The following is a 26,326-nucleotide window of genomic DNA, read 5'->3' on the forward strand; positions in this document are numbered from 1 at the left end:
TGACAAACCAACACATGCTGCGAGGTGTTCAGTTTACTTAACTGCAGTGAAGAGCCAGGACAACTTCATAGGCTGCCAGAGGTGCCTGGCAATGGGACATTGCTTTTCTGCCTGCATGAATCAAAGCAGCACCGTGCATGTCAATCACCTGCTAGGAGATTTCCTGGGCAAATGTGTGGGGTTTCTCTCCATGCTTTGTGTGTTCACAGATACTCGTTGCTGTATTCCTTTAGATCCTTAGCATGTGCACTAAATGAGTGCCTGCCCTGAGGGAGTTCAGTGCTTATATGCATGATCGGTTATGTAGCTTTCTGCCCTTTTCACAGATTTCAGACATATCATTACCTGTGAGCACATGGCCTGTGGGAATTCTGGCCCTTCTCAGCTTTGGACAATTTATCATGGATCTGTAACAGCAATAGTACCTTGCATCCTGGGAGCAAGTTAGGTTTTCTGTAAGATACTATTGCCTTTAAAAAGTGATCAGGGCATAAAAAGTAAATAAGATGCAATGAAAAACAACACTTTAAAAATAGTAATTTTACTTCAGAGCTGTGTGTTACTTCCTGAAGAGCAAAGGAACCAACAGGAGAACAGTATGGTTTTCCTGGTGGCAGAAGAGAACTGCCACCAAGCACTGATATACATAAAAAATATGAACAAAATGAGAATGTTACTAAGTTATTTTGGTCCTAATTCAGAGTTTGCCCACACTAAGCTATATAAAGTCTATCACCTCACCAGTATACAGAGCTCCCTTATTTACTGACTTGCTTAATTAACAGCTTCTGAGGTTTGTATATAAATTTTAACTCTGATGTTGCTCACCACACAGCAGGCAATGAGGCTCAGGCATTCAGTGATGCTACTCTCTGCTGCTCACTTTGTCCGCTTGCCTGAAAAGTACTGGACTTAAAGTGGCTGAGTAGGTTGGAGGAAAACACTCCCAAATTCTTGACAAGTCCATTCTCCAGATGGTGGAGGAGGCTGCCAGAAGTGGCGGAAGATGGGGAGCTGGAGCGTCTCAGTAGCCACTCAACACACGGGTTTGCAAGATTGGAGGCACCAGGATCCATTTCTCCATCAAGCCGAAAGCAGCGGCAGCTGAGTACTTGCTGTAGGACCAGTGCTGCTCATGTGTTTTTTGCAGCCACCTACCAGAGACAGGGTCCTTTTTTCCAAGCAGGCACCAAACCGAAGCTTCTGCGTGGTTAGGCAGCAATGGACACCAAGACCTGAAGTTTATGATCAGGCTTACAGCGGAAGTAAGCTGCACTTAGAAGGAGCAGTGATGTCAGGATGGGTTTTTGGTTCAATTCCATCTTGGGAGGAAGTAGAAACAGAACTTTATTTGTACAAGAGCACAGCAGCCAGCCATACTGCTTGCTATCTCCTTTCTAAAGCCGGGATACATGATTTCTAGACAAGATAGATGATTTACAAGAAGGTGTAAAATCCTCATCATGCACCTAATTATGCTCTACTACACTATGGGGGCATATTTCCTTCTGAGTCCATCTGGTGATCAGACTGTACCCTGAAGCATGTGGATTGATTACCCTCATGGTTTTTTCTCCTAGTTAGTCTAACTGCTGATGCTTTATTTTTATTCATATGAATGTCTAAGCCTTTTTGAAGCCTTGAAAATTATAATTAATTGTGCAATGAAAATCAATAATGGAAGTGCTTACAAAGCCAGCTTGATTTGGGAGTGAATCCCAAAGACAGCTGCTTTCTCTAAGAGTGATGGAAAAAGTTGGAGAAAAGCAACAGAAAAAAAATTCCAGATCCTGGTTTTTTGTGATGTTTGTCATGGGTTTAACCCCTTCAGCAATTGCTGGGAGCTTTATTACATGTTACTATTACAGTTCATGAAAGCAAAACCTCAAGTCCATCAAAAAACCAGGAATACCCAATTAAACAGAGGTGCATTGAAAAGTGAAATCGTTTATGCTCCTGTACCAGAATGTGGCTATTCCCACACATTTGGGTCCTTGACAGCTTTATTTTTCACAATAGGTTATAGAGATCAGGATGAAGAACTGGTAAGGCATTTACTATAGCATCCCTGCCTATTCCCTTTTGCATACTGACAGGTGCTAGCATTTTGCCTAGGGTTGAATATCCCAATTTTTCTCCATTTCCCAGAGGAGAGCATTTTCGGAACTCATGCATGCCAGTCTCTAAAACTCCAGATAGAGTGACTGCCATCTCGTGGTTAGCTCTCCCTGCTGCACTGGTGCCAGGGCTGGTGCCAGGGCTCACCGCTGGTGCAGAGCTGCTGGTTGGGGTTCAGAGATAGTGCCCCAAAATGCAGCCTGGGGACAGGGGACTAGGAGGGCGGGCTGTATGGCAGGCTCAGTGCTAGGATGCTGAGGAGGAGGAAAAGCAGCCCCCTTCACAAAACATGCTTCAAATAACAGCATACATCACCTGGCCCCTCTCCAGAGCCTGAGCTAGAGGCAGGTTTCGATCTCTGGGGACACTGAGGTCCTACATCGTGCCTATGGGAAGTGCCTGATGTGTGAAAGCCTCCTCTCCCTGCCTCTCTCAGCAGGCTCCTCTAAAAATCCTACCCCCGTGCAAAAAAATGAGTTGCTAAGGGCTGGTGAATGGGGGAATGCTGTGTCTGAAAGTTCCTTCCTCTCTGTGGGGATAGCAAGTGCCAGCATTCATTTGGGACCAAGGGAAAAGCCCCTCCTCGCACCCTGGTGCTGCTGCCATCTCCTATCCATTGACTACTTCATCCCTCACGTCTGCCCCTGAGTCTGGGGTGAAGGCATCTCCCTGAGATGGGGAACCCAGAGCAGGGCTGTCTTCAGGCAGGATTACCTGGCTCTTTCAGATCTACACTGTCTATCCAGCCAAAAACAGCCCTTGCAGTTTGCGAACATACATGCATGCATGCAACACACACAAAATACACGGTCATCCTGAGGGAAATGCTGTGGTCACAGTTTCTGCCTGCAGTTTCCTCTCTCTGGTTTACCTCTGCTGGACTCCCAAGTCAAACAACATAAGGGAAGAGCAGCCGCCTTTTCAGTGCCACCCCTCTGGTATGGCAACAGTGGGTCCTACACTTAGAAAGAGGAGGAGCAGCGTAGGGGCCGTGCTCTGATAACTCCCCTTTGATGGGCAGTAAGTTGGGGTGACATCTCCTTCATGTAACATTCGAGATGTTCTCCTCCTCTGCCAGCATGTGGAAATATTGTGACCAGATGGGATGGGTCTTGGGATGCTGTTCCTTTCCCACCCTGTATTAAGTACATAGATTCATGAGAGGAACAGGACAGACAGATCTGATCAGGAACAGGATCTGACCTTTAGTACAGAAACCCAGTGGCACATTTGCATTGCAGAATACATAAAATATATGGGTATATGAGCAAAGGAGGAGGATGATGGGTATTGCACTGAATGGGGAAAATCATACCGGGTCAGGCTGCAGGTCCAGCCAGCAGTGTCCCATCTTTGGCAGTGTCTCAGAGTGGCATGTACGGAAATGACCTAGGAAATAGTTCCTCCTGCTTTCTGCAATCTGTGGTTTCAATAACAATATGGAAGATACAGCCTTAGCAAGCCCACAGTGTTTTTTTTAATTAAAATCTGTCCCTATTTCAGCTACATGATACATACTTCCCCATTAGCACATGCATTACTAAAAGTAAAGGTTACACATTTGGCTTTATAGAACACTTTTTTTGGAGATACTTCTCATGTCATTGAATATCGGTTCCTTATTAAGGCAAATCTGAAGGTGCTGGAGGGGAGGGAGGGGGAGAAGGAGGGAACTGAGACTGTGTCAACGGGATTGGATTAAGGCAAAATTCCTTCCTTCTGCATTGCACCACTATAAAATCCACATAAAGGCCAGAATATTAAATGACTCAAGCCAAGGAAGAGATTCAGTGCAAATATATCCCACTGACTATCCACAGACTAGGTAATTTGAGGCTAGGTCCTCGACTGAGGTAAATTGACAGCGTCTTATTAGCCGCAAAGCTACGCTGATTTAGCTCCATTGAGGATCCCAGCCTGGGTTCAGAGAAGCATTTTAGTATGTGTTTCATATGCAAGCACACATTTAAATGCTCTCCTGCATCAGGGCCACAGCCCTTTGAGTGCAAGTCTGTAAAGTTAACAGAGTTTAATTTTTATTCACTACATAAATATGTCATTCTGCATCCCTTTGGTTCACTTCTTATCTTATTGCTACTGAGTGTATCCCCTTAGTTTCTTTAACGTGGTTTTCATTTCTGTCATGCTTTGCAATCTGCTTATGCTTTAAGTGTATTATGACATAAAGATGAATTATCCTTTGGAGAGCATTTCTTGCAAAGGTTCCAGAGTTTGGGTGTTCTTGGACGACCAGGTTATGGTATGTTTTTTTCAGTGAGTAGTAATGTACTCTGTGAGTAATGCCACTGACGGCAGAGGCATAACTTGCAGAGAAAAGTACTGCTCAGTTCATATACCAGCAACACATAGCAGACTCCAAACACTTCTCTCTTTCCAAAAGAATTTCCTAAGAGGATCCTACCATTCCAAAAATATAGTCACTAATACTTGCATTTGCTTGGGGGAACCCCTTTTGTTATCCCAGGTGCAAACTGAAGGAAAGTATGGCAGAAATGCTACCAGAAGCATGAAGACATTTTCAGGCAGAAGCAGTATATAACATTTCATAATCCTAAAAGCTGTCTGTACCTCCCAAGACAAAGATCTCCAGGTGACCTCTGACAGAAAACCCTGGTATCCGTTAATAGAAGGATATGTATAGGCCTCATTATTGAAAACTTACTCAGGAATATGAAATGGTTATATCTAGCAAAGTGGAAAATAAGGCAAAGAAATCAAGCACATATTACTGTTCAAAACAAAACACTTCCTGGATACGTGTGGATGCACAACTTTTGTATGACCTGGAACCGTGTATTACATTCATGCCTTGAAAGCATGAACACCCTGCATATTTCCTCGATAGAGAGAAGAGCATCCAGTTTGAGGGAATCAAAAGGGTGAACACCAGGCATCAGTTCAAGTCTTTTGTGCTTTAAACTTTCTTCATGCCTTTTCCCATAAGGCAAGCAAACACTGTCATGACCATTTTGGGTTTTACTTCAACCAGGTCTTCTGGAAGGGCATACACTCTTGCTCCAATTTTTCTCGCCATAGAGATGGCATATCTGCATTGCAGGGGTGAAAAAAACAAAATGAAGAAATAAATTAGTGCAATAGCATTAATTTTCCCTCTGTTAAGAAGTTTTTTACATGATCAGTACCAGAGTGGGTTGGGAACTTTCTTACTGATTCGTCAAAATTAAACTTTTCTATAGGAATGTATGAGACAGGTTCATAAATAACTAATTTGTAGTAAAAGGTAGAGTGTATTCCCTGATGCTTAGAGCACTGACTACCTGCAGCATGGAAGACTGCAGGTCAAAGTCTGGTCTGAAACATTTAGTCTGCCATCCCCTGAAAGATTATCCCAACAAGCAGCCATTCTGGTCTTCCTCCCCCTCAATCTCTGCTGCTCAGTCTTCACACATGAACAAATTCATGAGGATGGAAAGCAGAAGGATGATGTTGGTGGCAATCAGTGTTTTTGGAAAATCAACATTCAGGGACTTCTCTTCTGCTTGAGTTGTACCCAGAATCTGCAAGCTGACCTTCCCATCTCCCTCCTCAGAGTGCACTGTTGCATGGCTACTGACTGTTCTCCACTGGGTATCTCTTCTATTTTTTCATGAAAAAAGCTAGAAAATCCCAGGTTCTTCCCGCTGCAGAGCACATACGTTTGTGAAATTCTCCCCAAAATGCAGAGAAACATGCGGGGAGGTGTGGGGGGGAGAAAAAGATGGGAAAAGAGGAAAACATCAGCAGAGGGATGAAGAAATTAAGTATGGAGAGAAGCACACGTAGGATTGCAAGGAAAGAAAGAGAACAGATGGTAGGAAATGGAAGGGAAAAAGAACAATGGGAAAAGTCTTTATAAAAATGATGGCAGCTCTGATTGCCTTACAGTCATCCTTTTCTCTTTTGTAGTTGCCACATAGCAAAGGAGAAGCTAAACTGATGATCAGACCAGGAGGTGATCTGTTTAACTCTGAAAGGAAAGGGAGATGCCCCCAGGACTGGCTGTCTGCTAGAAAATGGTTTGCACTCAGGAAAAAAAAAAAAAAATCAATATCCACATTCATAAAATCAGTTTTTCAGGCATGAATCCTGTCCTCCCCCTTCTCTCTTAAATATGTCCTTGTTCCACCTGCACATGACTGAAGAGGTATCGTGACCTCTAATCACTGGTTTCCATGGCTCACTATTGTTGGCATTGTTCCCTGATCTCTGAAAGAATTTTAAATTTAATAAGAGAAAATAGGAGCTTGTGAAGCCAAGTGATTTTGATCCCTTCAAGGGAATTATAAAGCAGGAATTATAACATTACACACTTCATTTCCATTGATAGTCTTTTTTACTGCCTAACTCCTAGCCTTCATGCTTCTAACTCTGGAGGTATTTCTCAGTTGAGGTGGTGCCAGATGATAATGATAGCAGAGCAGTTTTCAAAGACAGAGTCAGGCAAGCCTGAGCAGATAACTCGTGTTAAGTGTCACTTGGCATGAACATACTTAGCATTATTTAGTTTCTCCTCATCATTCAGGTCCTCCGTTTTCAAGAGGTCATATTTGATTGATCCTGGTTGAATGGCATCAATGAGATCCAGGACTGGCATGCTGGTGCTGATTTTGCTATCCTGCATAGATGAAAAATACAATTAGATGCAAGAACAGGATGACATCTCCCACAAAGCCAGAGTCTAGGCTCAAGAGCAATGGACAGCTCAGTCAAATATCACTTAGATCTTCACAAAGGACTGCTTAGCATCATTTTTCATCTAAGGCAGACTAAGAACCCTTTCAAGGATTTTTTTTTCCCTACCAATGGATGAGACATCATTAAATCAAAAGATGGGGTGCTGAGCTAGTGAATTTGCTTCCTGTGGGGAGATGACATTGATACACATCTACTGACGGGAGGTACGAGGGGAACCAGCTGTGTGACTTCTGAGCTCATTATGTGAAATCTGATGGATCTGTCCTTGCCTGGTGCAAACTGCTGATTTACATCCACTGAATGTTCCCCAGCTTGGGAAGTGTCTCAGATGTGTTAGCAAAATTGGAAGCCCCCTGGAATTGGACCGTCTCTGTGTTTATAAGATGCCTTGCAAAATAAGCCACCACCCCTGAATGGTACTACCATATTATAAAAGTATTGCTGCTGTTCTTTTTAATACTGTCATTTGTAATTGCTGTCATTTAATAATCATCAGCACAGCAGTTCTTGCTTAATTCCAGTGTTCTGGTTTCAGCTAGGATAAAGTTAATTTTCTTCCTAGTAGCTGGTACAGTGCTGTGTTTTGGATTTAGTAGGAGAAGAATGCTGATAACACACTGATGTTTTAGTTGTTGCTAAGTACTGCTCATGCTAGTCAAGGACTTTTCAGCTTCCCATGCTCTGCCAGGTGCACAAGAAGCTGGGAGGGGGCACAGCCAGGACAGCTGACCCAAACTGGCCAAAGGGCTATTCCATACCATATGACGTCATGCTCAGTATATAAGCTGGGGGGAGTTGGCCGGTGGGCAACAATCACTGCTCAGGGACAGTCTGGGTATTGGTCGGCAGGTGGTGAGCAATTGCATTGTGTATCACTTGCTTTGATTATTATTATTATATTGTTATTATTGCTACTACTATTTTACTTTATTTTATTTCAACTGTTAACCTGTTCTTGTCTCAACGCAGGAGTGTTTCTCACTCTTACTCCTCCGATTCTCTCCCCCATCCCACTGGGGCAGGGGGAGTGAGCGAGTGGCTGCGTGGTGCTTAGTTGCTGGCTTGGGTTAAACCACGACATCCAGTCATCATTCCTGGCTCCATACTTTGATTTCCTATGTCAAACTGGCATTCAAGGTGTTTGCTGTTACGTTCATATCACGTTTCTGTTACCTTTTCATAATAAATCCCTTCAAATAAAATCTCTATATCTGAACATGCCTTTAAAAGGGAATGAAAAATAATCAAACTATGTAGTTAATTATATCATACTGTATTGTGTGCATGTATACACACTGAATAAGAGATTCCTAAGTAGAGACTTCCAACAAAAAACTATACCTTGAAACTGGAGATGGTTGAATCCTTCCCGGCTGCAGTCAGTGTTTCATTGACCCAGCTGACAATGATGTCATCATTCACCTTCTCTCCACCACCAATGTCTTCGAGGATACTCAGGGTGTACCTTAAGAGGGAAGCCAGGATACCTGCATTTGCTCAAAGTCTACTATAACCTCAGAACCATCCTGTACGTGCGCAGCTTGACTGGGATCACCCCAAAAGTCCTCTTAGAGTTTATATTTCCCCGCTGCCCACACACTCACAGTATATATGAATTATATTATAACATGCTAATTCATTTATTGGGGCTAATTCATCTATTGGGTCTAATTCACCCCCAGTTCCCTAATCACTGTTTTGGGATTGTCAAAAGATTTTGATACTCAAAATTCCTACGAGGTCCCTCTTAGTGGATTTCAGTGTAAATGATTCATTCTCACAGTGCCTAAAAATAATCACTGACTTTAAGGCCAGAAGGGAATTGTTATGCTCATCTAAGACTGGCCTTCTGCATGAACACAAGCCTGGAATATTTTGCTTATATGTCAGCATACACCTTGGAAAGACATCCCAAATTGATGGCAAGTAATCACCACATCCCTAGATTAATTACCTGGCTGATAAACCTATACCTTGATTTGTAGAATGAATTTAGTCTGTATTCAGTTCCTAGCCACTGGGTCTCTTTACACCAAATCATGGATCTCTTAAACACACACACAAACACACACACAGAGAATTACATTAAAGTGGGGAGAGCTACTGAGTTGCATCCGCTTCAGGTAGCAGATTACAGAACTTCTACATCAATTCCTTGTTTCCAGTACATTCTCCCCATTCCCTGATACAGAGACCTTTCAACTTCTTTTTCTCTCTTCCATGCAATGAACATTTATTCATGCTATACAGATAGTGACAATAATAATCTTCTGCATGAGCTGACAGCAATGTCCTTGCCCACAAGATAATGTGCTTCCTGATCGCTTCTCTAACTAGGAGAGAGCAAAAGGTTACTCTGTCTTTGCATATGAGTGCAAACAGAGGAGTGAGAAAGCTGTAGCCTGTAGAGCCTTCTCAGTGATGGCATCAGGAAACTATTACAATGCAAACTGAATATAACAAAGCACTCTGAAGTTTGTGTCTGACTGCCATACCTTCTCATCAACTGCCAGATCAAGGCCAGTGTGAGCGTACGGTTTCCTTCATTCAGATCTTGCCCAGCGATGCCAACAAGGGAAAATTTGGCTTGATTCTTTCCCAGTTCCACTGCATAGTTGCAGTTTTCAAGCTGTTAATGACAGGGTCAATTCATGTGATTCAGAAATATAAGGAAAAAAATAAAACAAGACACTGTTACTTTAAATTCTTTGGATCGCTTAGCCCAGATCCTCCTGTGCAAACAGGAGCTATGGGGCTCTGTGATAATACAGCCGTTTGACTACCAGCAGCCAGTTCCATCCCAAAAATACCACGGTAAACAGTTAACATAGAAGGAAATGTTACACTTCATCATCAGGGCCTGAAAAACAGATTACCCTGGAAAATATGAATTTGTGGCTCATGGGTACCTCCAGCATCATGGCATTGCACTGAGACAAAGGATTAGTGTCCTAGTCAATTTTTTAGGTCGGTTAATTACTCTGGCCTAACTGGATGGAATTACTCATCCAGATAGCTGTGAGAAAGCTCTGTATTTAGCAGCAACTCTGTGATCGGTTCTTGAGGCATCTGGTCAAGAATGCTTATCATCACTGTCTTCATTTGATGTGGAGGGCAGTGATGCAGACAGCTGCAATTAAGCTGGTGCCATATGACTTGCGGTGAAGATGCATTATAATTGGCAACTAAGACAGTAGCAAAAGTGGTCTGCAAATACAGTTTTTAAATATTGACACAAAAGGTGTCAAGTCTTCTTACTTTACAAATACTGTTCACCTGTCAACAGAGCCAGTGAGTTAAATGTATGCTTCTTTTTCAGGACGAAAAATTATTCACTGACTAGACAAAAAATCATTTAATGTGCTGTACTTGGGACTTGAGAGCAACACAAGTGCCCACGTTGCTGTTTGAAATGATATAGACATCCTTTGAGGATAAGGCATCACTACTGGAGCTGTTCCAGCTTTTTGTACCTTCTTCATGTTGCCACCCAGTTTAGGATATGGTGGTTTGTTCACTCTGTTCCAGTCTACTGGCACTTTGATCTTTTCATAGAGCTGGAAGATAACCAAGGCATCTGACAGGTCACTGAAAACAATAAAAAAGATATATCATTGTCCAAAGAACAGAGGAAAGGAACCCAACTAAACTATTAGTAGAGGTAAACTTAGTTTCCTAAAAAAAAAAAAAAAAAAAGCACATGTTCTTCTAGGGTCCAAAAGTGTTTATGTTTTTGTAAACAATTTGCTGGCTGTATTTATCATGTGAAGGAAGTGTAATAACTCCTCTTACCTATATAAGTGATTTACACGTGGATTAACACCCAGGGAGTTCATCCAGTTCCTGAACGTCCTCTCTTCCCTTGTCTCGCCTAAAACAACAGATACATCAATCAACAGGCCTGCAAAACACATCACTCCAGTAAAATAAGTGTCTTGTGATGAAACTGTAACTCAGAATTTACAGCACACTGAACCGTAAACAGAAGGAGACACTGGTTGATATGTGAAATAAGAGAGCACGGTGCAGCATGCAATATTTCTTCATGCCCTATATATTATAGTATTTAGGCAGATTGGCCTTGAAATGCCTTCAAGAACTCAAGAACAGCCTGTGCCCTGGCATGAACAGTTTCACTATGAGGCTGAGAAAGAAGGACCTGAAGCCCAGCAAATGATCCATACAATGATGGTCCTGACCCCAACGCAGAGCAAACAGGCAGCAGGTTTATGCAAGATCTGGTTTTTAAATTGTATTCTCAACTAAGGGAATGCCAGATCAACTCTAATTTCAACTAACAAGCACGCTCAACAGTCCATACTGGTTCAGACATCCCACAAACATTTTTGTCTTTTAACATGTGCTATCCACAGAACAGACCCTCAAAATACCAGAAGCTACATGGAGGTAAAGAGCAGCCTCCCTTTCTCAAGGCTGCCTCTGCTAACGGTGCAGTGAATACACATCTGAAGGACATAAGGTTAGGTTAATGTATCATCAACTCAGAGCTGGGGATGTTGTGGCACAGGTGGCCAGAAACATCCTTTATTTGCATTTTCCTTACCTTCAATAGAGCTCCAGTCGATGTCCTGGTTCTCTGGCTTATGCAGGGCAGGGTATTTGTTGAACAAGTTGGCGATAAAGGCCAAGTTTAGCTTTGGGTTCCCCCGGACAACGTCGGTGGCCGTGACGAACTGCCGGCAGCCCAGCCGCTCCGCCTGCTGCAGCATGCACTCCGCTCGCTGGACATCATCCTTCTCCTGCGCCGGCAGAAAACAGGGCCATCAGCCTCACCCCACTGCCTGGCGCTGCACGCAAGACCCCCTCGGGGTCTCCACGTGTGGAGCTAGTTGTGGGGCTGTTAAAGCAGGTGCTTGTCAGATTTATAGCTATTTCCTTTCCCACTTTTACTAGCGGCAGGTCTGTGTTTTCAAATGGGCTTTACCTACAATCCAGCCATCTCACCATATTGCTTTTACAGCTATATTCCATATAAAAGCGGATGGTTTGATGAAATTCCCAAATAAATGTATTTATACTTGTTACATGTTAGTAGTTTATCAGTGTGGTTCAATGGTTGTTAAAGTTTCAACAATAATATCTAACAAAAGGCAAAACACATCTTTTAATTCTTTGAAAGCTTTGATTTCTGAAATACAAGATCATGTTGCAATGCTAAAAAGAGTTTGCTTGTTCTGGCATCCCGGTGCAACTCTGTGTTGGCCAGCAATGCAAGTAACAGACAGAAAATATTGGCATTTCCTCTAAACTTATCTCATCTTACCCTTAATCCTGACATGTCAATAGTAATAGCTGGAATGCCTTCTTCATCTCCCTTGGGGGCAACTTGGTTCAGCAAATGGTAATAAGCTCTTGAGTCCTGTGACAGACAGAGAAATTAAAGGGAGGAAAAATTAGATCTAAAGCTCAGGTTTTGCATGCCAGTGCTCCCCTGAACAATGTGCCTGCATGCTTCGTTTTTATTACATCAATCATTGGGCTACATAATTAAATTAATTAAGCTGGAAGCACTTAGCAATTCCTACTTTATGCTGTATTTGCCAGATCTGTTTCTTCCCTAAGCCAATATATATATGCTGCAGAACCCTCAACGCATGAGACAAAATGCTGTGTGTTGCACTTACAAAAAGGACAGCAACAACAAAGAGATATCAGAATTGACTTAATCTGAACATTAAATTAGATGTAAGAAAATGCATACCTTTATAACGCTGTAGAAGTCAGGCTGCTGAGCATTTAATAAAAGAAAATGCAGAAGGAGAAAGCAGATGTTTAAAGCAGATTTCAAAGCAATGCTGGAACATTTATGGAAGAGAAAGCATAGTTTTCAAGGACAAAAGTTAAAACTGACAACAGTATCAGCATTTTTCAGGCAAAAGGGCAGGAACAAGACAAGGGTTTAACATGTTGTGTCTTTAATCTTTTGTGAAATGTAGTTGCTTCCATGTGTGGAAAATATTAATCTTACTTCAGAAATAACTCAAAGAAATGAAAATAAAGCTACGTGTTAGGGTCTAGGGGCTTGACTAACTAACGCAACTAATACTCTTCAAAATACAAAGCAGATTACCTGAATTATTTTAAATCTTATACATCTGTGCGGTGGGGAGACACACTTAATTAGAGAATGGCTGTAAAGGCTGAAGTCTTGGCCTCTGAGAGGTAAATGTGCACTTTATTTTCCAACTGTAAATATGGTAAGTGCGATTTATCTTCCAATTGCAGATTGGATTTGCACTCTAGTCCTCTTGGCCAGCCTACAGAAAGATGCAGAAGACTCCATTCCCTTCCCTTTCCATGGATTTTCTCCAGTCACCTCCACCCAGTGAACCAAAAATCTGTTACATTAAAAATTGTGTTGTCGAATGTGACTCTCAGACTATCCTGTTGCCTTTCCTGGTGGTTTTTTTCTGTATGTCAAGAAAGTCATGGTAAATGACTTTCCATGTTTCAGTCCCTGGTGAAGCCTACAACCAGGCATCTCTGGAGCAGAGCTTTTCCCATGCTACGCTGGGAGTGGGCAAGTTGGGTCATGGCTGGTGAGGTCAGTGTGCCGGCCAGCCCCTGGCTTGCCTGGAATTCAGCTCAGACACCCTCCCTGATATTCCCCCTACAGCCCTGGGATGCTGTCTGGGCCTCACACTGTAGCTTTAGCATCTGAAACTCATCAGTGTGCACCACTGAAGTTCAAATACATCTGTCTAGGAAGAATGAAGGTCCTACAGAGAAAGCTCCGCTGAAATCTGCACGCACAAGCCCATGAAGTCCCAAGTACATGGTATATGCTGCATAGACTAGAGAGCCATCCTTGCAAGTGCCTCTCCATCTAGCTATATTATTTTGATTAGTCCTACTGAATTAAAACTTGCAGGTAAGTGCATGCAGGTTATAGCAAAGGTTGGGACAGAGGAGCACATAACCCAGGTGCTGTGGGGGAACTGGAAGAACCCCATCCTCTTCCCCTACGCCAAGTTACGTGTCTAGGCAAGGTCCAGCCTTTTCCAAACCAAAGCCAGGTCAAGAGGTATTTAAGAACATCTAGGAAGGAGGAGAGCAATAGAGGCAGGGAACTGAAAATACAGTGGTAGAGCCCATATGCCCTGTCCAGAGCCAGCAGCCATTCCTTTCCCAGGCATTTGGTGTGCTGGGCCTGGCAGTGGTGACTGGGACATTGGGAGGAGGAGGAATACTACTGAGCGGAAAGGTAAACCCCACTGAAATTACTTTATGTACCCAGCTCCATGTGTTCAGTGGAGCAGTCTCAGCTGCTTGGATTGTTTCGGTGCACAATCCCTGTTTGGAGGACAGAGGTTTGGGTGTGGAGCTGCTGTTTTGCTATTGTTGGTCAGTGTTTCTCATACCTTGATGTCTGAGCTGAAGTTGTTGACTTTGTTGCATCCTGCATTCTCCAGGTGATAGTTTGCCCACCTCAACAGCAATTCCTCTGGAGACAACTTCATCAGATCCTCCAGGGTCTCTCCTTCTCTCAGAAGAGCAATCAAGGCTAAGCAGGGAAAAAAGAAAAAATTAATGATGTTCTGAATACTTGTAGAGGAGAATGTATAACTATATTCTCTCTCTTACACATTTTGCTACTCTAGTTTCTAAAAGTGGGCAACCAAAGTGTTGCCAAAATTCAAGCTGGGTCAGCATGACAGAGGACATAAACAGAAAAAGGGTCTCATCAATAAAATGAGGGCAAGGCTGTTAGTTGTGGATCTAGTAGTGGATCATATAGAAATGCAAGACAATTTTAGTGTGGTCTAAAAACTACACGATTTCCTTGCCTCAGATCTTAATGAAAAGATGATGATGTTGAGCACAGGGGCAAGATGGGAATGAAAACATGAACACAGACTTTCTGCAGTTTAGAAGAAAGAAATCTCAGTGACCTTCATACTGAAACTGGATCTACACAGGTATTCTGAAGAACTTGCACATAACTTCATGGGCTCATGGGCCAGTAGGGTTAACTCATCTGTCAGTTGGAGAAGATACCCTATTTATATAGAAAAATTAACATAGTAGTTGTGTTCATAAAAGGAGGAAGAGGCAGGAGGGAAGGATCGACCCTTGCAACTGCAGGATGTTCAGCTGATCCCTGAAGCATGAAAGGCTTTAGAACAAGTTTTGAAAAGAACAACTATTAACGTGGAAACTAATTGTTAATGTGATAAAAAGGGAGAGTGTGTCACACTACTTTGATCTCCTTCTGATATCTTTTGACATTCTGTGAAAGAAATACGGATTTGCTATGTAAAAGAAACAGTGGAGACCTACTATATCTGGAGTTCCACAGATAATTTGATATAGGGTGCTATGGGGTTAAACTGAGCCAGAAGGAGATAATAGAAGCATTTGGAAGTAGACAGTGGATTTTATGAAGAGAACAATGTTAACACTGAGAGAAGTAGGCTGGAAGAAGGATTCTTGTGGAGTTGATTATGGATTGATTTTTGGATTAATGTTTTCAGGTTTTTTGCATCAATTATCTTGCCACAAGTACTAGCAGTGTGCTAAAAATTTGATGATGATATTCACTAGGTGGCATAGTCAATACAGAGGATGATCAGGAAATCAGACAGAAAGAACTAGATGACAGTAATAAAAATGGAATGTAATTGAATAGTGCCATGTTCAAAGACATTCACTAGGGAATTAATATGAATGACTGCTATTAGCTAAAAGCTCATACGAACAGAGGATGAGAACAACTTGAGTGTATTAGATGTCTTCTGAGCTACTCTGAGCCACCATGTGATATGACCAGGGGAAAACCAAACATTATATTAGTGCATTCCAGGTATTTCCCATAGAGGTTGGGATGTAGTACTGCCTTGACACCATGTGTTCATGAGAGCTCATTGGAAATACAGTGTCCCATATTCAAGAAAGGGGAATTTCACCTGGAACAGCTGCAGAGAAAGGCTATCAGGGAAAGAGAGAACCTGAAAAGAAATCAGAATGATCTTGGCTTGTCTACCCTGACAAACTGAAGTCTGAGATGAGAAGTGAAAGAGAAAATACTGGAAAGGGAAGATTAGCTATTAAGCAGGGTAAGGCTACCTACAAAGGAATGAGAACTGGGAACTCTGGAAACTGGTGGCTCTGGCTATGAAAGGGATAGAAATGTGCAAGGGGTGAAGCAGTGAAGGTAACACCTGCATGGTAACTGGACGAAAGAAGTGCCGCTGTTGGTTGAGCAGACTATCCAGGGGCACAGGGAACAAAGCAGCAAGATGAGGTGCCTTGTGGACTGCATATACACACCCACGGCCTCACGCTGAAGCTACTTCATGGAGAATTTTGGCATTGGGGAGACACATCTGGAATGCTGTGTCCAATTTGGGGCTCGCCAGTACAAGAGACACTGGCAAATTGCAGTGAGTTTACTGGAGGGAGACCAAGATGATTGGGCTGGAGTACATGATATTGTGAGAGACTGAAAGAGTTAATGCTTCAAACAATGTGGTGAGACAAGTTGAGGTCTGCAAAGAGACAAGTTAAGGTCTCCATAGCACCAGACTGGGGTCTGCATAGCACCACAGGTGAGAAGCCCATTGGCACAGAGGCAGGAGGGCCCATTGGAGGATGCGCAGTTCCGCCTTCTACTGTGCCTTACAACTCACCACATGTGACCAGAGTTCATTTGAGGAGGGGGCTCACAACCACCCAAAAGACCCCTCGCTACCACCCCCCCCAATTGCACCTGTGCAGAAGATGAAGAACATTCTGGAACAAGAACCGTGTAAGTCCTCAAGGGGGTGAGACTAGAGGTGGGGACTAGCCTATAAAAGACACAACTTTTGAGGACTCCATGCTGCTGTTGCTGCTGCTCCAGACCTGCCTCTCCCACGCGGTGCCGGCACTGCTGGCACAGCTGGAGGCCCTGTGCTCCAAGAGCAGTGTGCCCACTACTGAAGGACTGCCACATTTAACTGTCGACATCACGGGATCCAAGGGTGGAGATATCTCTCTCTTTCTCTCTCTCCTTTTCTTCTTCTTCCTTTCCTCTTGTAAGTATTCCAATTAGAACCCACGTTGCCTACCATTATGCTATGTTCAGGTTGCCTGCCGTTACACTTTCCAAGTTCAAGTTGTTTTTTACCATCAATAAAGTGTTTAATCGATCATTCGGTGTCGTTTCACTTTAATCGGGATCAAGTGCACCCTCAGCAAGTTTGCACATGACACCAAGCTGAGCAGTGCGGTTGACACACCAGGAGGACGAGATGTCATCCAGAGGGACCTGGACAAGCTGGAGAGGTGGGCCTGTGTGAGCCTCATGAGGTTCAACACAGCCAAGTGCAAGGTCCTGCACCTGGGTCGGGGCAACCCCCGATATCAATACAGGCTGTGGGATGAAGGGATTGAGAGCAGCCCTGCGGAGAAGGACTTGGGGGTACTGGTAGATGGAAAGCTGGACATGAGCTGCAATGTGCGCTTGCAGCCCAGAAAGCCAACCGTATCCTGGGCTGCATCAAAAGCAGCGTGGCCAGCAGGTCGAGGGAGGTGATTCTGCCCCTCTGCTCTGCTCTGGTGAGACCTCACCTGGAGCACTGCGTCCAGCTCTGGGGCCCTCAGCACAAGAAGGACATGGACCTGCTGGAGCGGGTCCAGAAGAGGGCCACCAAAATGATCTGAGGGCTGGAGCACCTCTCCTATGAGGCCAGGCTGAGAGAGTTGGGGTTGTTCAGCCTGGAGAAGAGAAGGCTGCGAGGAGACCTTATTGCGGCGTTTCAGTACTTAAAGGGGGCCTACAGGAAAGATGGGGAGAATCTTTTTAATAAGGCCTGTTGTGACAGGACAAGGAATAACGGATTTAAACTAAAGAAGAATAGATTTAGAATAGACATTAGAAAGAAGTTTTTTACAATGAGGGTGGTCAAGCACTGGCACAGGTTGCCCAGAGAGGTGGTAGAGGCCCCATCCCTGGCAACATTCAAGGTCAGGTTGGATGGGGCTCTGAGCAACCTGATCTGATTAAAGCTGTCCCTGCTTATGGCAAGGGGGTTGGGCTAGATGACCTCTAAAGGTCCCTTCCAACCCAAAGCATTCTATGATTCTATGAATTTAGCCCAAGGTAATCACAGAACCACCACGATCCTCCCTGGGCAGCCCAGTTTGGATCGTGACAGAAATATGAGAAGAGGATGAGAAAACTGGGTTTGTTTAGCCTGGAAAGAGGTCTGAGAGGGGAACAAGTATTGTCTCCAACAATTATAGAGAGGCCAGAGCTGTATTTTCCCAGTATGCACAGAAAAAGGATGAGAAGTTACAGTCACAAGGTGCAGGAAGGGAAATTCCAACTAGATATAAGAAAAAAATTTCACAGCAAGAGTGGTTGGGCTCTGGAACAGGCTGCCCAGAGAGCACTGGAAAAGGCTCTGAGCAGCCTCATCTAACCTTGAGACTGGTACTGCTCTAAGTGGGTAGTTGGATGGCTGAACCAGAGGACCTCCAGCGGTTCCTTCCAGCCTAAATTATTCTGTGATTCTGTAACTCTGACTTCACAAAGAAAGAGGAGATGTTTGGCAATCAAGAGCAAGAAAAGAGCAAAGCTTCCTGAATGCAGTGTAGCATTTTCTTATGCCAGATTTAGTGCCAAAACACCAATATACCTGGGTGCAGACCATCATTCCTGGCCCAATGAGCATGAAATTGTCTCTGCACATACAAGCCTACACACAGCCTTGGACTTTGGAGTGCTGGAACTTGTGAAGAGCTAAGGAAATCAGAGCAGTCAAGAACACAGGCAACAAATACTTGAAGGAAAAATTGAATCAAGAAGTTTTTAAAGAGAGGTTTGTCCTAAAGACTGCTCAGTGATAACCATAGAGCACTGAAATGAAGATCCATACATACCTTCATTCCTGCTGATCTCTATGTCAGCGAAGAGTCCGATTTTGATGACTTGCCATAAAAGACCCAAAACCAGGTAAGGTTTCCCTTCTTTTAAGTCTTCAGCTCCAATGTTAACAACATGGCACCCAATGGCTGAAGCAGAGTTCAGGGCCAGGTTCAGATTTTCCTAGGGAAAGAAGAGAACTTCTGAATGATGCAGTAACTGGAGAGCTGAGGATACTGGAAGGGAGCACAGCCAAAACTAGTGAAATCTGTGAGCAGCTTCACTATGAATGCATTTACGTACATGTCTGACCACATGGAGCAGGGGAACACAAAATCTCCTGGGATTACAGGTAAGTTCTGGGTACCAACACGAAGATGGAAAGGACCTCTTTGGCAAAGGTGTAAGACACCATGTCACAAAGCATAGGAGCTCAGAGCATACATCTGCATTCATGGTGATGTCCTGGCTCAATCCTGGTTATCAAAGCCAGGCTCTCCCTATAGCTAATGCACAAGCACATGTTCAAGTGTAGACTTAGCTTCAGTATGAGGCAAGCTCTCCTCCACTCAGTCTTGCACACATGGAGGAACAAGGGAGCTACAACCCAGTTGACTGGCAGATATTCCAGGTTCGGCTCTCCCTAAGTACTATGCAAAAGCCCTAACACCTAAGATACAAATAAGTTGCTAGCTGGCAATGTATACAAAAAGCACATGGTCATAGGAGTCAGTGTGAATAAATCTGTTGAGTTTTAACCTTGCAGTTCAGCCAAGGTCAGAACTGGACAAGCCTAGATATTTTCTTTTTTAACATTGGAGCATGGAGTCCTGGTTTGGGAGTGTTCAGTGGAAGCAGAGGGATTCTGTGATTCACAGTGAGGGGCAGAAAGAACATGATATTTCAGGAATGTTATGTTCCTTCACCACTTCATTCCCGTTTAAAACAAAAGCTATAAGAAAATCTGACCCACAGGTCTGCACTATTCAAAAAGATGGCTTGGTAAACAGAGGGCAAGTAAAGCAGGCAAAGAAGCCTGGAAAATGTAATTTATCACACAGATTTGCAATTTTTCACATGAATTTCATCACTGCTGACATGACAGAGATTTGATTAGATACAAAATGCAGAGAGAGACAGTGTAAATTCTCATAAGCTAGAAAAATTGGAGCATTTCAAATTAATTACCTTTTCTCCACCAGACAGCTGTAAAAGGGTTAAGTTAAAGTGGAAGCTATATTGATCAAATCATGTCTACGTGAGACAGGGATTGATCTGAGCTGCATCACTAAGCTATGCTGCTGACCAAAATGATTAGAACTGAAAAATGTGGTATACAGCATAAAAATCCAATTTAATGGCTTCTGAGCTTACTTGAGCCTGGCTAATGTTCCATCAAATCAGAGTAGCTGAGGGCTAAACTGGGTTAGGTTCATATCTATTCCATATATCTATTTATATTCTGTACCCAGATACATAGATGCTGTTCATATAAAAATATCTTTCTACATACCACTGTGTGAGAAACACAATAAATTTTAAATAGGTGAAAATTAGATTTTTGGTCCAATTTTTAAATCATATACATGTGCACATAATAGAAATAAAGAAGGGATTCAATATTCAAGGTGAAATAGCATGGTTGGGCTCGATGATTTCTCAAGGTCCCTTCCAACCTAAAGCATTCTATGATTCTATGATTCTATGATTGTAAAAGGCAGGCAAAGGCTACGGTCCCATCTCAGGCATGTTGCACACCACAGTACTTCCTGAGTCACAGTTAATATTTTGGTTAGGACATCAGACTGCAACACAGCAGTTGTGAATTCAAGTCCATGGCTGTGCCTGTGCGACCTTGGATGTGGGGTTCAGCCTTCTGAGAGCTACTCCAACTGGAACTGGTCACCATATTACGTGGTTGCTCTTACATTCGTATGGCACCTACCACAAAGGGATCTAAAGCTTTGAACTGGTAAACATTATACATTGGCTTAAGTGCAAATACAAATACAGGGTTTTTTAGTCAGATTGCTCATATGTTTGGAAAGAAACAGAAATATAAGTATTTATGTTTTTATGATGTGGACCTGAGCATCTCATTTTGCCACAAACAACTTTGCCTGATGATTGTGTTGGGCAGGATCATGGCATCTCCAGCCTTTGCTCCAAGAAACTACATCAAAGCATCCTAAGGGGAAAAGCAAAGAATCATATTACATTTTAGTACCTGTATTGTGAAGGGCGTGAGTTTCTTTTTGTTGATTGTTCTCTCATCAATGGTATCTGGCACTGAAAAGTTGATCATCTTACTGGAAATAAAAGAAAAAACAAGAAATACACTACTAGCTATGTGCACACAAAATACGATATAGCTTTTGTCACTCCGCTGTAGCACAAGTCAAAGAGCTGGAGAGTTGCTGAACAAATATAGATAGTCAGCCTCTGTTTTTACACGTACACACGAGGGCACACATGCAATACTCGAGCAATTCTTTTGGGTCACATACAGATTGTACTATAGGTGTGAGGCCAAGAATGCCACAAGGTGAAGTTGTGCTAGAAGTTTATTGTGCAGAAAATTTCTGTGAAAGCATTCACTATCTTGTGCTGCTTCATGTGAACCCCCAAAAGTCCTTGGACAAAAATAAAACCAAGTAACTCGTCAAATTTCACTGAATTTATCTTGTTGCAAGGGTCTGGAGACAAAGAAAAACTCTCATTTAACACGAAAGAAGCTTCATATTTTTAAAGAGGAAAGAAGCAAAAAACCTAGCATTATTAAGGCCCTGAATCTGCAAAGATTCATGAGCTTAATGTCCAGTCAGCAGCTTCCGTTTAAGCAGAAGTGTGAGCTCCTGCAGACTCACAGTTCCCATTTGTGAGAAAGGAAGGTGTTATTTACCAAAGCACTATGCCATCACCGACTGCCTGGAAGAGGTCATCTGTTTCTGGATTCATTGGGACCACGTGTTTACAGTCAGGGTCCTTCTCAAGGGCTTTATTAATCCAGTTGACAAAGGCGTACTTTTCTTCCTCTGTGGACACAACATCAAATCCATCAGTTTGCTGTACAATACCTCTACCGTCATTTTACCTACAAAGGCAGAACTCCTGGGGAAGAAGACTCTCCCATCAGTGTGACTGATCAATGAACCCCTACAAGGGAAGAGGGATCTGAGGAGAGAGGCAAATGAGCTGAAGACAGCAATGGGCTTGAGCTGGTTAATGCTCCTTCCATACTCCTTCCCACTGACTGGGGTTGCCCAGTGTCACGAGGGCAGGCATATTATAGAGACATATAATGAAGTTCACGTGATTCAACTGTATGTTGCAGTTGCTGTGCTCTGCTAAGCGTAATTTGCACTTGCACCATACCTTGAATGCATTGTTGTATCACTCTGCTAAATAGAAATCCCATGTAACTTCAAATAAGTTCAAGTAAGTGAATGCTGTATTGTACGTTACACCCTCTACATATGGAATATCTAGAAGAACCTGGCCAGGGTGTATTGGATTCTGAGAAGGAGCATTCAGTGGGTAATGGGCAAATGTTCCCTGTAGTCCAACAGGGCTGTAACGTAGCTATCCTGTACCAGCAGCAGCTCACACCACCCCCAGTAGCTCAGTGAAGTTGTCCTCTGTGCTCAGGTGGGTGGAGACCTTGGAAGCATCCTCTGCTCTCCCTTTCCCAGAGAGAGTTCCCCACCCCTGCCCCCAAAGAAGACAGCCAAGGGTGGGACCTCCTCCCTGTGGAGCTGCTTCAGAGTGGGCTGCGCCCAGGAGGCAGCAGAAGCCAACCATGGCTGCTCCAAACCTTCAGCTTGGAGAAACCGGCTGGGAGAAGAGCCCTGATGGAGTCGTGCCCTCTTTAGAAAAAGGTCAGGAACCATTTGGTTATGGGTGAGTTTACAGAGACACTACCAGAGAGCTGGTAAAATGTACAAGGAAATAGGCTAGCAACAGCCAGGAACCTGTGCCTTGCCAGCCTCGCCTGAACAGCCGCCAAAGCTCACCAGGGCCGGAGCACCTGGGTTTGCACCGAGATAAGGTGCAGATGATCTCTAAGGGCAGACGTGTTCCTAGTTGCTATCGGTATAGGACAGCTGTACCTACCTGAGTAAGAGTGTTGTGTGCCGGCACTGGACTGCTCGGACATCCCACCGATAGCACAGATCCCCTCCTTTTTGTTGATTTGTTTTCGGAACGACTTAGCAACATCATCACTCTTCAGGCTTTGGAAAATCTTTCAAGCACAAGAGGCAATTTTAAAATTTTGGAGAATTAAACCAAGCTAAGACAGTGAGCTCTTGGGCCAGAAGACACGTCCTCTCTGCTTCATACATAGGGGAGCACAGCTTGCGTATTATTCAGTGGGTTTCTGTGTAAAATCTGTGTATCTGCTGTGGTAGAACGGGATCATACACAGCTTTTATGTTTTCCAAGCAGTGAACAAAGATCACCTAAGTAACAGAAATGTACATGCTATGAAAATACAGAGCTAAGATGTGCAGAGGAGGGCCTTTAACAGTTTCAGTTTGAAGAAACGCTAAGTAAAATTCTGTTAGTCCTTCCCAAAGGAAATTCCACTATTTTAGCATTTGCTTTTGTCCCAATTCAGACCAGAAAAAGAAGTAGCTTTTTCATAGAAAAAATGCCCCATAAAGTTTTCAGTTTCAATCTGCTGAAATTTTTCATAACCATCTAGCTAGAACACAATATTTTTGCAACTTATAACTAAAACACTTCATCCCATTGCATCAACCAAACCAAGACATGAAGTCTGTTCAATACACAGCTGCATTCATGTAACTTGTCCCAGTTAATTGCAGGATTTCTAGTTCGGTTACCTCCTGCTCTCATCTTTTGCAGCAAGGGAACTCCTCGGATTAACTGGGTGCCTATGAGACCTCATGCCTGTGCCTCTGCTGTGCCCTGGGGACCACCTTGAATATCCCGCCTGGCATCTTACTTACTAAATAAATAACATCTTACTTACTGAAATAAATTCATCAAAACTGATCCTGCCATCCCCCGTGGTTGTCAAGTTCTGAATGAGTTCTCTGGCTTTATATCCTGGGAGAGGGAGATTGGCTGCCTTCAACACGTCTGTTAAATCATTGGTGTGGATGAAGCCATTCCCACTGATATCTGCGAAGATTAAAGCAAACATTTAGATTCTACATCAGTCTAATGAAATTTTACGCACACAAAGGCTGTTGTTTTTATTTTACCTGGGGAAGTGTACATTATATATAAAGATTTGTTATCCTGAAATCTGGTATTTTCAACCACTGCAGTGTCATTCACACCCAAGAAAAAATCACAATCATCATTTAACAAACAAAAACTTACAGTGATGAATTTATGTATTAGACATATAGCAATATCTTAATAGAGCTAAATTTAGATGGATATAATTGACTTTCCAAGGTTTACATATAGACAAATATGTAAGTTATTTATAAAGGGGGTATCCTGTCTACAGAACAGCTAAAGAAAACGGAGTTGCCACAATACAGAGTTACACCTTACACACGCATATATTCATAGATACACCTTGTGATTTTGGCCTGTTTTCTGCATCTAATATCATCAGAAGTCATGAGTTTAGAGGCTTGGAACTGCATATGGTCATCCTTAAAATAAAAACTTGGGTGTTTCTCTACGATGGTGCTAACACGGATAGTCCTGCTAAGCCTGTTACAAGATCCAGGGCCAGATTTCATGAGAAGATCACCAATATGGGTTAGATAGTCCTTTCTTTTCTACCGGTTTGTGAAAATCACCACAAATAAAAAAGGAAAATTAATCTATTGCGTGGAGAGTTTCTGTTAAAATGCTATGGTTATGTATATAGTTATATATACCCATATAGTTATATATGGTTATATATTTATATTTGGTTTTTATGTATCTGTGTGTTTCTAGTTCTGCAGGCTCTTTTTCCCCAGCCCAGAGGCTGAGGTGATTTCAAAGAAGCATGTGCCAATTTCCTGCGTGGTAAGTTGCAATGTGAGTCACTCGTTGCATGCAGCAAAAAGGCACTCAGCTCTGAGCATCAGTAGCACAGGGTATTGCAGATTGCAAGGAGCATCCTATCCATTTCTGAAGTCATGCAACAAAAGGATCTGGACTTGGAGAGGGGAATGTCTGGGAGAGGAACGAGACCTTCCTTCCAGCATTTGCCTTGTCAGTACATCAAGTGCACTGGGCACACACAGTGACCAGATGTTTAAGGTTGCCAGCCTGGATTACTGTGTGCTCAGAAATCAAATGATCATCACCTGAAGCAGTAAGGGCGACTGATTAACACATAATCCAGTGAGGCTGACAGATCTGCTAATAAAAGTTAAGTGAGCTGTGAGAAACAGAAGGATTTTTCTTAGAATTTGGGTAGACAGTGATGGATTGGCATGACTTTAAAGGAGACAAATCAGATGAGACCTTTAAAGGCTTGGAAAGCAAACACACACTTTAAAAATATATAGGGCTTGAAAGGTAAAGGCATTACAAATTTTGTAGCCATTTCCACATTTGTCCTCTCCAGGCTCTTCCTCCCCAGAGGGAGTACTTAGTTTACATTAAAATAAAACCTTTTTGCCTTCCAAATAATTTTCCAGGAATAAACAATATTCTTAGGAAAACACCTGAGAGTATTTCCAACATGCTTTTCTCTACAGCTTTGGAGATTATTTCATAAACCCTGCTGCTCAGTGCCCTGCCATCTCTCTCTGGTAAGAGGCCATTGCTCTGCAGCACGCTGATGTGGTTTCATCTAGGAGGTCTGCAGGGGCAGGAAAAGGACTTTCTGTGGTTTCTGTGACACAGCAGATCAGCACTGGAGTAAGCTCTGTCTCCTCACGGCTGTGCAGTACATGAGAAAAGACCCTACTACGGCTTCACACTTCTGCAGCATCTTTCCTGTTTGCTGTACTAACCGACTTTGCTGAAAGCCTCTCGTAGCTCTGCCATCTCCTCCTCCGAGAAGTGCGCTGTCGACGCCATTTCTTATTTCTCTGAGCGGCAGGTCTGCAAGAAGAAAGCACTTGTTTTTATTTGGTGCCTTTTTGGGTTTGTAATCGTGATGAAAAAGAGGGGTTTTCACTTGGATTTTCAAAATCTCGGAGCAGTTCCCCATAGCTAAAAACCCAGTTCCTCTCTGCATTCTGAAATCAAGTGAAGGGGTAAAATCCAGCGTACATGAGATACAGATCCATGTCCCTCCTGTTGTTTTTTCAGGCCCTGCTCAAAATCCCAACAGTTTTACTTATACTAATTTAATTGGAATGAAATCTTACCTCTGCTAACTTTTGCTTCTCATGGAGAAGAAAGTGGACAAAATTGTGCTGGTTCTTGTTATTCCCCCTTTGGAAACACAATTCACCACGTGCTTCTTCAGCAGCGCTGGCACAGAAGCAGCAGCCCTGTCTGCTCCCTGGGCTCTGGGTTGGAGCCCGAGCCCCGGGGGATATTTGCACCGCCTACCTTTGGGTACCTAATGAGGAGGCTGGTCACCCTTAGCGGGTGGATGGATGGAGGGAAGCTCTTTCACAAGGTGTTCAGAGCACCAGGTCGGGCTCCCCAGAGGGCTACTTCTCTTCCTGGCTATGGAGAGAGTTTAGG

The 26,326-nt window shown here is 43.2% G+C and overlaps 1 protein-coding gene across 3 annotated transcripts in view; it reads right to left on the bottom strand.

Annotated features, from left to right (window-relative positions):
- Nucleotides 1–680: 680 nt before the first annotated feature.
- Nucleotides 681–26,326, bottom strand: part of LCP1 (lymphocyte cytosolic protein 1) — a 35,705-nt gene continuing 10,059 nt past the window's right edge. Inside the window, exons 2-17 of one of the 3 annotated variants that reach the window (XM_075710815.1) lie at nt 25,642–25,732; nt 23,700–23,851; nt 22,817–22,946; nt 21,606–21,738; nt 20,931–21,012; nt 18,721–18,886; nt 14,217–14,359; nt 12,557–12,583; nt 12,119–12,214; nt 11,399–11,594; nt 10,627–10,705; nt 10,308–10,422; nt 9,330–9,463; nt 8,176–8,299; nt 6,630–6,754; nt 681–5,186 (exon numbers count right to left, since the gene is read on the bottom strand). In XM_075710815.1, coding sequence (XP_075566930.1) covers nt 5,054–5,186; nt 6,630–6,754; nt 8,176–8,299; nt 9,330–9,463; nt 10,308–10,422; nt 10,627–10,705; nt 11,399–11,594; nt 12,119–12,214; nt 12,557–12,583; nt 14,217–14,359; nt 18,721–18,886; nt 20,931–21,012; nt 21,606–21,738; nt 22,817–22,946; nt 23,700–23,851; nt 25,642–25,708 — 1,902 coding nt within the window. In that variant the 5' untranslated portion in view covers nt 25,709–25,732 and the 3' untranslated portion in view covers nt 681–5,053. The remainder of the gene's footprint in view (nt 5,187–6,629; nt 6,755–8,175; nt 8,300–9,329; nt 9,464–10,307; nt 10,423–10,626; nt 10,706–11,398; nt 11,595–12,118; nt 12,215–12,556; nt 12,584–14,216; nt 14,360–18,720; nt 18,887–20,930; nt 21,013–21,605; nt 21,739–22,816; nt 22,947–23,699; nt 23,852–25,641; nt 25,733–26,326) is intronic. The other 2 variants (XR_012831062.1, XM_075710802.1) reach the window with 2 other exon arrangements.

The sequence above is a fragment of the Pelecanus crispus genome, chromosome 1 (genome assembly GCF_030463565.1).
Source record: "Pelecanus crispus isolate bPelCri1 chromosome 1, bPelCri1.pri, whole genome shotgun sequence".
NCBI lineage: Eukaryota > Metazoa > Chordata > Aves > Pelecaniformes > Pelecanidae > Pelecanus > Pelecanus crispus.